A 13,624-nucleotide genomic window follows, 5' to 3' on the forward strand; every position below is an offset into this window, starting at 1 on the left:
TTGGCTGCACTGCGTGCAGAGCCTTGGGGATGTCACCACTATGATTTAGAATGGTGTGTGAGAGGCGGAGGGTGCTGCTGAAATTTGAGACCCCAAGATCTGCCACTGATGTCACACAATGCACCAGTTCAGGACATGAGACAGCTATGCTCTACATGTGGCCACAGTATTTTTCCCCCCAGCCACAGTTAACTGGACTCAATGCAACAGCCACAAATATAGCTTCCATATGTATGCACTGGTTCACATGAACCAGGTTCATTTAGAACAAGGGTCAGCAAACTTTTTCAGCAGGGGGCCAGTCCACTTGTGTGGGGGGGCAGACTATATTTTGGGGGATGAACAAATTCCTATGCCCCTCAAATAACCCAGAGATGCATTTTAAATAAAAGCACACATTCTACTCATGTAAAAACACGCTGATTCCTGGACCACCCTTAGGCCAGATTTAGAAGGCAATTGTGCCGGATCTGGCCCCCGGGTCTTAGTCTGCCTACCCATGATTTAGAATCTCCAAAAAGAGCTTCCTATGCTCCTGCAGCCCCTTAGGTTGTCTTCCTCATACATTAGTTACACTAAAACAGTTCAAGACCTGCTGGGGAAAAAACTAAAAATGAAGCATGTAATCTGAAAAATGCAACCAGAAAGAGTTAAATATGTTTGATGCTTTGAGGTAGCTCCTCCTTTAATTGCCATTAATGGTCGCTGCTTTAGTACAAGTCATTTCAATTGTCTCTTTTTTCACCTGCTTTCAAATTAAGTGAGATTTATTGGTTGATGATGTGAAAATTCTTTTAGTTTAATTGTCATAAGGGATGAATTTGTTTTGAATATGTTATGAGTGTGTACAGATCCATTTTCAAGCCTAATGCATTTTTAATAACTTTTTCCATCTGCAAATGATTTGCATTTTAAATTTCTCTCTGCAACAAACTAAAACAAAAATATGAATAGATTTTAGAAAATTTGTCATAATAAATGTTTATTTTTATTTTTCCTGCAAGTATCTTTTTTTTTAGTCAACATATCAAATGTTTTATCAACCTTGAAAGTGCCCATAAAAAGACTGGTACATTGGCAGGATAATCGTATAAACAAAAAGCTTGTGCTAAATTTAAGTTAAGGCAGGGTAAAGTACACCATATCTAAATTCTGGAACAGGACTACTGTTGACTGGAGCCAGCCTAAACTAAGTCTGGCAGAGGGGAAACAAGCCTTTAAATAGAGTTTGAGTTTCACCACCCTTTTAGCTGGCTTAATTTACACTGGGTACCCCGACATATAGAGAGCTGTTAACTGAAGTAGAAAATTAGGTAAAATTAAAAGACTTTGAAGAGATAAGAGAACTGGTAACAGACTGGTTACAGTATCATCAATTAAATGATATTTTCAAGACAGCTAAAAAGAAAGGTTTTAGTTATGAGTTATCAAAATTTCAAAAAGATGTTTTACAAAACAATATAAAATTATTGTCAAAAATGTATAGTTTGCTCCTGGAATGGCATATAAAAGACGAACAAGTCAAATTGGTGATGATACATCGGGCAAAAGACTTGGGACATAATATACATATGGCAGACTGGGAGAGGTTATGGAAAACAGATTTGAAATTCACGGCATGTTGTTCACTGAAAGAAAATTATATGGAAATGATGTACCGGTGGTATTTGACTCATGTTAAGTTAGCAAAGATGTATAGAACAAGTACAAATACTTACTGGAAATCTAAAGAAAAAGGTGTGGTGGATGTGTAAAGTAATTCAAAATATATGGGAGATGATATATAATGAAATGTAAAAAAGGTTTAAAATAACTTTTGTTTTTAAAAAATCCCAGAAGCTTTCTTATTAGGAATTATAGGTACCGAGATACCAAAGGATCAGAAAAGACTGTTTATGTATGCGACAACAGCAACATGCCCAGAGATGAAAGGAAGGGACAAGCCTGACCAGAGAAGAATGGCAAACCACTTTGATGGACTGCTGAAATGGCAAAATTAACTGGGAAGCTCACAAATAAAGAAGACAAGATTGGGAAAAGTTTATAATTTATCTACGAGACCATTGTAAGCAGGTTAAAACACTAGCAGGATTTTAACCACACTTGTAAACTAACACAAAGTATGGATAATTTAGAAGGATAAAAATCTGGATAAGTATTGATAAAGGTAAAGGTAAAGGTACCCCTACCCGTACGGGCCAGTCTTGACAGACTCTGGGGTTGTGCGCCCATCTCACTTAAGAGGCCAGGGGCCAGCGCTGTCCGGAGACACTTCCGGGTCACGTGGCCAGCGTGACATCGCTGCTCTGGCGAGCCAGAGCCGCACACGGAAACGCTGTTTACCTTCCCGCTGGTAAGCGGTCCCTATTTATCTACTTGCACCCGGAGGTGCTTTCGAACTGCTAGGTTGGCAGGCGCTGGGACCGAGCAGCGGGAGCGCACCCCGCCGCAGGGATTCGAACCGCCGACCTTTCGATTGGCAAGCCCTAGGCGCTGAGGCTTTAACCCACAGCGCCACCCGCGTCCCTGATAAGTATTGATATGCGGTTGTAAATATTATCATTAGGACCCATGGAAGGGATTGGGCGGGGGGTCATGAGATTCAGAGTAATCTCGATTTTTGGATTTTGAACTGTTTTTGTTGTATGTTTATACTCTCTCTCATCTATCTTATCTATATCTATCTATCTATCATCTATCTATCTATCTATCTATCTATCTATCTATCTATCTATCTATCATCTATCTATCTATCATCTATCTCTAACCTTACGCTGGGTTCCCAGATCATGTCACCATGCTGACCAGGTTTAGAATCCATCCTAAATCACCCTGTCACATTCTCATCATGCTCCCACCATGCCCCCTTTTCAGGACTTATACCACCTTAAAATCTGCTAGGCTTCACTAAGCCAACCAGAGTGAGGATCTCTGGCTAAGTAGATAATAGGGAGTTACACCGGCATAGCCCAACTGCACTGGGAATCTCCTAGTTTAGCTGAAGATCCAATGGATCCTAATCACATTCATCCGGGCAGATATTGCTACAGGACTGCTCCCTTACTTGCTTTCTATTACGGCATCAGTGCAACAGAAACCTGCCTCAGGATTATGAGTTAATTTAGGCATGGCCAAAGAATCATGTAACCCCAGTGGATTTTTTTTTTTTTTTACCATATAGAGATCCCTATACCTGCTGTTGAAATATCCAACGGTTTCAGGAGAGGTTTGCTATATTGGTATGAGCTGTGTATCTTACTATTTGAGAAATTACAAGTCCAAAACTCATTTCAGCATACAGAATTAGTCATAGGCCATTATTTTTCACTCAGGCCTTTTATATGTCCACTGAGTTTCCACACTAGATATAGGTTCTGGATAGTAGGACCTGTAAATTCTGTTAATTCCAGTAATCATTTGTCAAAAGCAGTCTCTCTCTGTGTACACAACTCAAAATCACTATGTTGTTTGATACAAGTTATTTAAGACTTTCAACAAATCTGACAAATTCTTACAATTGTATTGATTTGTGACTTTGTTTCTGCCTTGAACACCCAAGAAAACATCTTTACAACAGCAGTAAAACGTAATAGTGTTACAATCTTAAAATATTTATTTGCCAGTATAGAAAACACAAAGCACAGGTCTTCTTCAACATATTTATATATGATAAAGGCATTGAGGAGATGCTCATCAAATTTGCAGATCACAGCAAACTGGGAGGGGTAGCCAATGCTACTCCTGATCATGGAATCAGGATACAAGATGACCTTAACAGATTGGAGAACTGGGCAAAAACTAACAAAATGAATTTCAACAGGGACAAATATAAGAACCAGCTGCACAATTGTAAGATGGAGGACACCTGGCTTAGACTACTCTTGTTTTACTCTACCAGGCTTAAACTGGCTCACCGAGCAGTAGTCCCACCACTACAGAACGGAGCTTTGATCTGGTTTAACGTTATGCTGGTTTAACCTACACCAGTTTGCTTTACATCTGTTTCTTGTGAGTAAGCTATCAGTGGCTACTGGCCACAATGACTAAGTTCCTCAGCCAGAGGCTTCTGAATACCAGTTGTTGAAAACTGCAGGAGGGGAGAGTGGCCTGATTCAGAAAACCTTTCTTTTATTCTTACGTAATGCCATTCATAAAGAAAGCCAGAAAATCAGCCTGCTCTACAATGTTTCATAGTCCTGATATTTACAGCAAAATTCCTTAGCAATGGTGCTGCCTGCCGAGTGCCAAAGCTTATAGAGTTGTTCCTATGTTTTGTTTTATAACTTTCTTTTGAAATGTCAAATTGGCTTAGTTTTCTTTTCAGCTGAATGTTAAGAGTCTGGGGCCCCTGCTGGCATGGGATCCAAATCTTGTGTACCACCTGTCTTTTTGCAGGCACAGCTTTATCTGTCTTGTGCTCAGGCCCACTGACAGTGGTGGACAGAGCAAGAGGCAAAGTGAGAGAGAAGAGAGCACATTTTTTACTTTTGTACACAGTGCTTTATCCAGCTGGAATTTGACAGGTGCCATTGCCATTATAAGATAACAAGGGAGGCTTTCATAGTGAGTCCCAGACCTTTTCTAGAAAAATAGCACTGTTTGTACAGTAGACTACACACACATACACACACACACGAATACACACACACGCACATACCCCTCCACCTTCTATCCAGGCAACCAAGCAGCATTAGCACAGTTCAAGGACACATTCCAGCCAGGCAAAAATACCCAAGAAGTATGAAACAGAGCTAATGGGGGATATATCCTGCCTGGGTGAGTCCCAAGGGCGACATTCCCCTCCCTATGCACTTGAATGTTCCCTGTATATATATTTTAATGCTATATATAGAAAATATGCATGTCAGTGAGATGGGTTCTAACCTTTTCCACAACGTATGAACTTATATGAACTAACCTTAACTTATATACACAGTGACCTTAATTAGATGGAGATATTCAAACTTTCAATATCCTGCCTATAATTTGAAGTGTGTCAGTCCACCGAAAGCTGTTTGCATATCTTGGCTCTTGCAGCAAGTTACTTTGCTACAGCTCTGAACAAAGAAGTCCTGGAAGAGCCCCAGTCTTCTTTTTAGCAGTAAACAGCTATAAAGAGACACATCCTCAAGATTGCTGCACAAAAGGTTGAATCAATTATAGTTGCTTTGTTGAAGTATGAGTGAAAGGATAGGTTCCATTGAAATAACATATAATCATGTATTGAGTTGCAGATGTAAGATAATCACTGTCCAAAGCCTAAACTGTAGCAAAGTGACTGCTACACATTTAAGTCTTCAACATCCTTGCAATCTCAAGCATCCCTATGTCAGTCCGTCAATCTTTTATTGTTGTTGTTGTTATTAAAGATACGGCATCAGGCATTTAGACACTGACACCTTCTGTTCAGGCTTCATTTGATTTTTAGGTAATTACTAAAACAAAAAGAATCCTATTCTTCACAATGGTAACAAAAATGAACATTAAACCCCCCCCCCTGAAGAACTGGAATCTGGTTCTTAATTTGGAAAGATGGCTCTAGCCTGAGCCTATAATGACAGCATCATGAAATGTTGCTGTCAACTTCAACAGCTTCAAAAGCAGAGAATGAAAGTATTCTCTGTAATAGTTTTCTCCCCAGTAGCTTACACTACACATTTATGCAGATAATTATGACCCACCTTGTGAAAATTTCTGAAATATGCTGCCTTTTCATCTGGAAATTTTTCTAGCCTTCTGGGTCCTTTACTTGAGGCTTTCTTGAAAACCAACCAACACCTTCTGAAAATCTGCAAGGAAAATTAATGAATTATATTAATTATATTAACCTTTGGTTACACAGGGCAGTATAATTCTTAGAAACTAACATATCTGCAACCACTGGAATACGAGTTGCCAACACAAGAAAGCTTCATGCGATGGACTAGCATACAAACGTCAAATAAATGCACAAAATCCTCTTGGTCTTCTTGGTCCCTCCCCCACCAAATTGCTTTCCTGTCCCTCCCCCATTGCTCTGAGCTAAGAACAACTTGGTAGATCCTAATTTTAGAGATCTGCCGAGTCAGTTTGACCATGTTCCAATATGTTCCTGCCTAGACTTACACCTTAGATGCCTATGACATGCCAGCCATGATCCATGGGAGATTATGTAGGATTTTTCATGTGAGGGCAAAAGCTCCATGGAGACAGCCCTATGTGTGTGTGCCCATCGGTATATTGTAGACCCCCTTCAAATTAAGGCTATGCACATATTAACACATAAGGCGCAGGGCTAGCTTGGCACATTCAAGAAAGCTCCTCGCTCACTGCTGCAGAACAAATGAACAGGGGTTGGGTGGCATTTGATATTTACACAAATTACACCAAGCACAACAGTGACAGTAGCTTCTTTCTTCAGATCAGAAATCAGAAAAGACACACACACACACACACACACACACACAAAAATGCTTTTCAGAGTTAGTTCTTTAGAAGCCAATGATCAAATTCCATTAAATCAAGTAAAGTTGGTTTAATTAACAGTTTTAAACATTATGGAAATTGCTATCATTATGGATTTATTTGTTTCACCTATCCATTTAAAATAAACAAAATACAGAGAGAAAGAAATACTAGTCTTGTCCATTAAAAATACTTTTATTTCAATGCTTTGGAATGAGTTGCTAAAATAAAATTGACCAGGTGGCTACTTGATATCCCCACCCCTACCCTGCTTTGCAGTTGGGTTAACAAGCCATTTTAAGAGCACTGAAAAACAATGAAGTGTTCAAAAACCAGCCTGGTCCCTAACAGAATCTAAATTATGTCTGAGGTTTCAACGGACTAGGCAGCTGTCCCGATTAAACAGGAAATGTGCTAGCAGACTGCACTGAACTCTTCCGGTAATGGTAACTTCACCTACAAGTTTATCTCCTAGAAATAATGTTACAACATGGCAGATTTCCAGGGAAGTGAAGAGAAAGTGAATACCCTGAGGTACCACTCCTTATGTTCTTTGATATCTACTGGGCTCACGCAATGAATACCTAATTTACAGCGGTTTCACTGGTCCTTGAGTAACAACAGTCTCCTCTTATGTTCCCAGTCTCCAAGGGATTAGAATTCTGTTTCCTTTCCTCTTTGTTAATCTACCTCACTCCTGTCAACTCTGATCTTTTTATTCAACTTCTGTTCTCTTTTAACCTACTTCTTCTGTTTATTTGGAAGAGTCTGAGAAATGTGATAATCTAATAGAGAGCTTTATCAAGAGCAACTCTCTTATTACAGGCATAATGAGCATATGTCTGAATTAAACACAGGGTATCACACCTCCAGAAGCATTCAAGTGTAGAAAGCTGTGTTCAAATAACCACAAACGGCCACATAAGCTGCTTTTCTAGTCACCTACTCCCTTTCTGTCTAAGCTTGGAGGATGTAAGATCTGTAGGTTTCTTTATGCATAAGATAGAAAGTCTTCTGTGTCATGATAATATTTTACTTAATTGGCAGCAGAAAACTATGAACAGCAGCATGCCCACTTATTCTTTTAACTATATGCCGCAGGTGACAGGATACATTTTTGGCATACAAATTCCAGAACATGCATGTGTGAAACTACCAGCTGTTACTTCTTAATATGATAACTACGGGAACTCATTCCTACATGCGAAAACTTTTGGGTCAATAAATTGTGCTCTCTAATACCAGATAAACTGAGTGTTTGAGGTTACACATTGGTAACAGATGATATCTGCCCACACACAGGTACACATCTATTATTTTTTCACATGTTTCTTATCCTGGGACTGACCCTTGGCATGACTTTGCTCAAAGTAAACCTGATACTGCAGTCTTGTGTATATGATATATTTTAATGGAATTTAGGGTGTCTGATATCATATATCCACTCTATGAAAGTCCTCAACAGAATCTTCATATAAATCATATAATTATAAATTCTCCATACCCTATAAGCGTCAAAGAGAACTGACCCTTCATAGCTTAAAGGAGGGGGAAGGAATTGTAGGTAAACTGAGCACAATCCACAGAGCCTTGCCAAGTTCTCTTTCTTGTTGGCCCTGTGGACCTGTCAGATAATACGGCAACAGCCATATTGTGAGCTCTCAAGGTTGAGCTGCCAGCTAGTTTGTCTTCCTGGTACTATGGAGCCACAGAACAAGATGAGTCACTGTCAGGTGGCAACAATATTCCAAGCTTCCAGAGTTGCCAAGCAAGAGGGTGTGGCAGTCTACCAGGCTGTGGCCAATCCTTTAAACCAGTGATGAAGAACCTATGGGCCCTCCAGATGTTGGACTTCCCATCAGCTCCAGCCAGCATGATGACAGTTGTAGTTCAACAACATCTGTTTTAAAGCGAGACAGAGAGCTACTGTCTCATCGCTTAAAGGACCACAGAAAAAGAAACTGGTTTCATAGAAAATCTGTCTTTAATCACAGATTTTCCAAGTCAAATACCAGAGAATGAGACCCACAGGAGGCAGGCTATCTGAATTGCATTGTTTTCAACTAATGTAACATTGGCACATGTACTCAGACATACTATGCACTGAGAGCAAGTATTGTGTAGTGGTCAGAGTGTTGAAGTAGAGTAGGGGAGAAGCAACTCCCCATTCAGGCACAGAGTTCAACTTGTGACTTTCCATCTCTCAACCTAATGTGGCTGATAGGGTTGTTGTGAGGATAAAGTACAGTGGTGCCTCGCAAGACAAAAATAATCCGTTCCGCGAGTCTCTTTGTCTAGGGGTTTTTTCGTCTTGCGAAGCATCCCTATTAGCGGCTTAGCGGATTAGCGCTATTAACGGCTTAGCGGCTATTAGCGGCTTAGTGGCTTAGCGGCTATTAGCGGCTTAGCGGCTTAGAAAAAGGGGGGGGGAGGAAAAAAAACTCGCAAGACTCGCAAGACGTTTTCGTCTTGCGAAGCAAGCCCATAGGGAAATTCGTCTTGCGAAGCGCCTCGAAAAACGGAAAACCCTTTCGTCTAGCGGGCTTTTCGTCTTGGGAGGCATTCGTCTTGCGGGGCACCACTGTAACGGGAACCATGTATGCTGCCTTGAACCGTTGGAGTAAAGGAAAGAAAAAAATGAATGATGTCAACAGTTTTCAAGAAAATTTACGCTCAGATGCTTTTTCAAGTGTACATTCCACTGAAAGCAATGTAGTCTGAATAGATAAGCATTCCTATGCAAATTGCAAAAAGATCTACATTTTTAGAATATATCCTGAATATATGTTCTCCAAGTGTGTTTATGCAAAATTTCCTGCTCTAATAAAAGTTCATTCTCATTGATTTCAGCTGAGAAATAAGTTCTAAATGTTTGTTAAAAAGAAAAGAACACTTCTCAAAGCTTTGAACAGGCTATTTTTGTAAACTTTAATAAATAATTAATAAGGGCAGTAAGATAGGCACCACTAATACATAGTAAATGAATGCATATTTTACACAAGACATCTTGTTGTCACACAGAAACCTGCTTAATTATTCAGGAACGGTTAACTATTCTTTTATCCCTGGCCTAGTTTTAGCTGCCATTGGTTGTAATCAAATACAGATCAGATACTGTAGGAGATTGCTGATAATGTTTAGCAACTGTAGGAGAATTCAGTTTCAGCCTTTAAATAGGCAAGAGAAATGCTGTAACTACACCCCTTTTAGCTATGTTTCCTGAAAGATGTTTTACACGTGGATTGTAATGATTGTCCCCACAAAAAAATGTACATTTTGTAATAGCACGCATGAAACCCCACTTAATGGATATTTAACTAGAAAGAACAACCCACAACCAATTGCTTCAGTGTGGAGTGACCCTGTTTAGGCCTTCCTCTAGTCCTGGCCTTTATTTCCCACCATTCTCTCCCCTCCCGTCTACCTAATGGTCATCCAGCATTTTGTAGCTACAAAGCATGCCAAGTTCACATGGGCTGGGTTTCAGGGGAGCGGGGGAGCTTTTAGGAAGTTTATTTATTTCTGCAAAGCCTAGATTTGCCCCAGTGGGGAATTCTCCCCAACTTGCTTTGAAACATTCATTCATTTTCCAAGAATTTTCTAAGTCACTAAAGTTATTGGCTATAACTACAACTTGCAGTAGTGAATTCTATAGTACAGGGGTGGCCGGCTCCCAAGAGACTGTGATCTACTCACAGAGTTAAAGACTAGCAGTGATCTACGCCCTTTTGGGGGTTCAGGTCAAACTTGTTGAGTTTTTTTTAGGTAGGAGAGCCCTGTTTTGGGGGGTTCAGGTCAAACTTGTTGAGCTTCTTTGGGGGGAGCCAGTGATCTACCAGTGATCTACCACAGACGTTCAGTGATCTACCGGTACATCACAATCAACCTGTTGGATGTGCCTGCTATAGTACAGGCATCCCTCCCGCCCCCTATGCATAATTGACTTGTGCGTGACCACGTATATACACGGTGCCAGAAAATCATTAAATAATTTAATTCATACCAGGAAACGGAGAGAGCTGGAGAGTCCTTGTGGCTCACAGGGAGATCCTCCGAAGAGGACAACAATGAGGGTAGAGAAGAGACTGTAGGCACAGTGGGGCTTTGACTTAGGCTGCTCAGCCTCCTTGCCTAACAGCTGATGTCTGTGGTATTGCAGAATCAGCAGTCACTTTCCCATACACCCTCCAGCCTCCTTCTAGCCCCAGAGCTTCAATTCCAGTTGTAGATATTTTTTGGTACAGCATTTTTGACCTGGATTGTAGAGAGAGTGGCAGAGAGGGCATTTAATGGGTGTTTAGAGGGTGTTCCCCACTTACACGATTTTCACTCGTGCGTGCAGGGGGTCCGGAACGTAACCCCCATGTAAGTGGAGAGTCGCCTGTATAATGGTTCACTGTGTGAAGAACTATTGTTGTCAATCCTGAACCTTAAAATTATTTTACGCATGAACCTTTCACAATTGCATTTCCTTCTTGTTTGACAGTAGTTGTAAGAAAATGAATATAGCTGTATTAAATAACAGTGTTCACAATTCCATACAATTCCAATGTTCTTAGTTCCAGTTTTTTTGTGCTTTGAATATTTTCCCCATCTATAATATCGTATTTTTTCCTTCTTCAATGCCATTTTTCATTCTAGTGAAATGGCACTTATTTTGTTATAAAGGCTTAATACATTTGCATTATATTGGACACCTGTTATCTGACAAGATAAATGTTGTTTACCACAATGAAAGTGTGTCATACTATGAGAACACATAATTATTGGGAAACTGCTTCCTCCTTTTGAGGCTTCAGAATTGAAAATGGTGACCTTCACATGCAAAGTAAAACACAATATTTATGCTGAAAGATGGTAGCTATCTACTTAAATCTCAAGTATTGTATGTTGGGAGCAAAGGGATTTGTCAAAATAAATATTACATTATCCAAACCATGCATCAGAATATCTTAAACCAAAGCAGAGATTCTGAATGGAATAATAATCACAGCCACCTGTTCTAAGCCACTGAAGGACAAAAATTCAATCACTTTTACAGCTCTAATTTAGAGAGTTACAAGCTTAAAATGAGCCCTGGGGCCAATAAACTTATTTTTATGTTAACAATAGCTGGTACAAGAGTGCTTTGCACATCTAACCTTATTTCCGCGAGTCCTGTCATACTGAACCCTTTTATTCAGTGACAGTATTCTTACCATCATGTCATCTTCTGGTCTTTAGAATGACAAGATAGGTGGAAATAGAGGCTGTTTACTACGGGATTTAGTAAATCCCATCACCTACAACAACATTTTAAAGCCTGAACATTTTTATTGAAAATGAAAACTGAATATGAAAGCTAGCTATAGTACAAAGCAAGTTTATTGTCTCCCAGTCCCCACTTTAATACCTCCCAATACTTTTATCATGATAGGGCACAATTGACTTGTTTCCATAGTGTGTCAAATAAGTCCTCAAACCCTGTATATCAGGAAGTCCTTCTTTCTGCCTTGAATGCACTTGGTAATTCCCTAAGCCTCAGCCTCATATCTGCAGTATGAGTTTCATCACACTGACATTTGTTACAGTATTTTTGCATAGATAACAAAATCATAATCAACATGATCATAAGGCTCCTCCAGACATCTTTGTTGAGCATTCATCCTGATTTTCTTGAAGAAAACTTAGGCAGAGGTTTGACTATGTGCTCATCCACACTTTGCTTTTCCAGCACCTAGAAATCATGGTCTGTTAAGTTTTCCACTTGCCCCATGCTTTCTTGCCACAAATCTGAGTAGTTTTTCATTTGCCCCACTGCCTTCCCCAGGGAAACCAGTGCTTTGCTGCTGAATCGGTCTGTGGAAAACTTGATTGACATTTGCTCTGATTCAGCAGTAAAGAGCAGGTTTCTCCTGGGGAAAGTGGTGGGACAAGCACAAGTGTGGGCAAGTCCTATGCCCAGGCTTTATTAATTATCCATGCTGATTTGTTTGGTGGGAAGTTATACAGCAATGATAATTCATCCTGATTTGCTTGTGATGTTCATCCCATACTTTTCAGTGCATTTCCACATCACTTGCCTAACCACAAAAAGTACATTTGTTGACTCAGAGTGATTCAATCCACTTTAGTATTCCGTAATACATTGGTAAAAGTGAATGGATAAATAGACGATGCTCTTTCCTTTTGTATCACAACAATAACTAACATTGGGGGACATGAATTTGGGGGAAGGAAGGGGGCATCAATGTTGTTTCTGCAAGAATGGGAAGAAGCAACACTCCAAAAAGCATAACAACAACAACAACAACAACTTGGCTGGGTTTCTCCAGAGCAAGATAATGCCTTTTTCAATGTGTTATTATACTGAATCCCAAAAGCTATTGCTACCTTCCTCTATGTACTTTTAATTAGATGGTTTGTCATTAGATCTCCTCTTCCCCCCTTTTATGGTAATGTCATGCCTGGAATTCTACAAGTGATTTTCTTCTCCACAAGGTACTGTTTTGGTTGGAGAGGAACTTATTTGTGCAGTGCAGCACAGGGTCTCCCAATACTTTTTGGCACCTGAGGCAAACCACAAGACCACAAAATGGCACTCCTCTCCTCACCAGGGAAGAAGGGTTAAGTACCTAAGGAAGAAGCAGGGGAAGGAATAACTACATTTGGATCTGCTGCCCCTGGGGACCCTGCTGCCTGAAGAGGTCACTTCATCTTGCCTCATGGGTGGGCTGGCCCTGGTCCAGCATAATGAAATCACTTCCTCTCCATCCCTCTGCCCAGCCCAGCGCAATGACGGTGTGCAAAATAATTTGCTCTTCAGATTGTATGAGGATTGCAGAGGGTGATTTCCCTTCTCACTTCAATGCTGGGCAGGGCAGAAGGACTTCAGGCTGGGCAGTGTAGGGCAGGGTAGAAAGACCATTTCAGGCCAGCCCAGTTTTCCTTCCAGTTCCCTCGATCTTTCTGCAGCAATGGATGTGAAGAGAGGAACATATGGTTGTTGATTTCAGGCATGGAGCCAGGGTGGGAGTCACCCAGTCCCAACCAGAATTATGGCAGAATGGAGCTACCCTAGCCTTCATTTTAAAGAATAGTAACTTGGTGGTTTCAAACAGAGGAGAAACTGTTGATTTCTTACTGCAGGCATTTGCATTAATAAAGTTGTTGGTCTGGTTCATCCCAAATACGTATATCA

The 13,624-nt window shown here is 40.4% G+C and overlaps 1 protein-coding gene and 1 long non-coding RNA gene across 3 annotated transcripts in view; both read right to left on the reverse strand.

Annotated features, from left to right (window-relative positions):
• The window catches only part of LOC307219674, a 586,866-nt gene that overhangs the window by 229,948 nt on the left and 343,294 nt on the right, over positions 1 to 13,624 (reverse strand). The gene's annotated exons all lie outside the window — the stretch shown is intronic.
• Positions 1 to 13,624, reverse strand: part of DOK6 (docking protein 6) — a 181,391-nt gene that overhangs the window by 98,926 nt on the left and 68,841 nt on the right. For both annotated transcript variants that reach the window (XR_013840470.1, XM_079982984.1), the window contains exon 2: positions 5,682 to 5,789. Coding sequence is in view for 1 of the 2 variants with exons in the window: in XM_079982984.1 (XP_079839110.1) it covers positions 5,682 to 5,789 (108 nt within the window). In the remaining variant the exon portion in view is untranslated. The remainder of the gene's footprint in view (positions 1 to 5,681; positions 5,790 to 13,624) is intronic.

This window comes from Podarcis cretensis (assembly GCF_951804945.1).
Source record: "Podarcis cretensis genome assembly, chromosome: 7".
Classification (NCBI taxonomy): domain Eukaryota; kingdom Metazoa; phylum Chordata; class Lepidosauria; order Squamata; family Lacertidae; genus Podarcis; species Podarcis cretensis.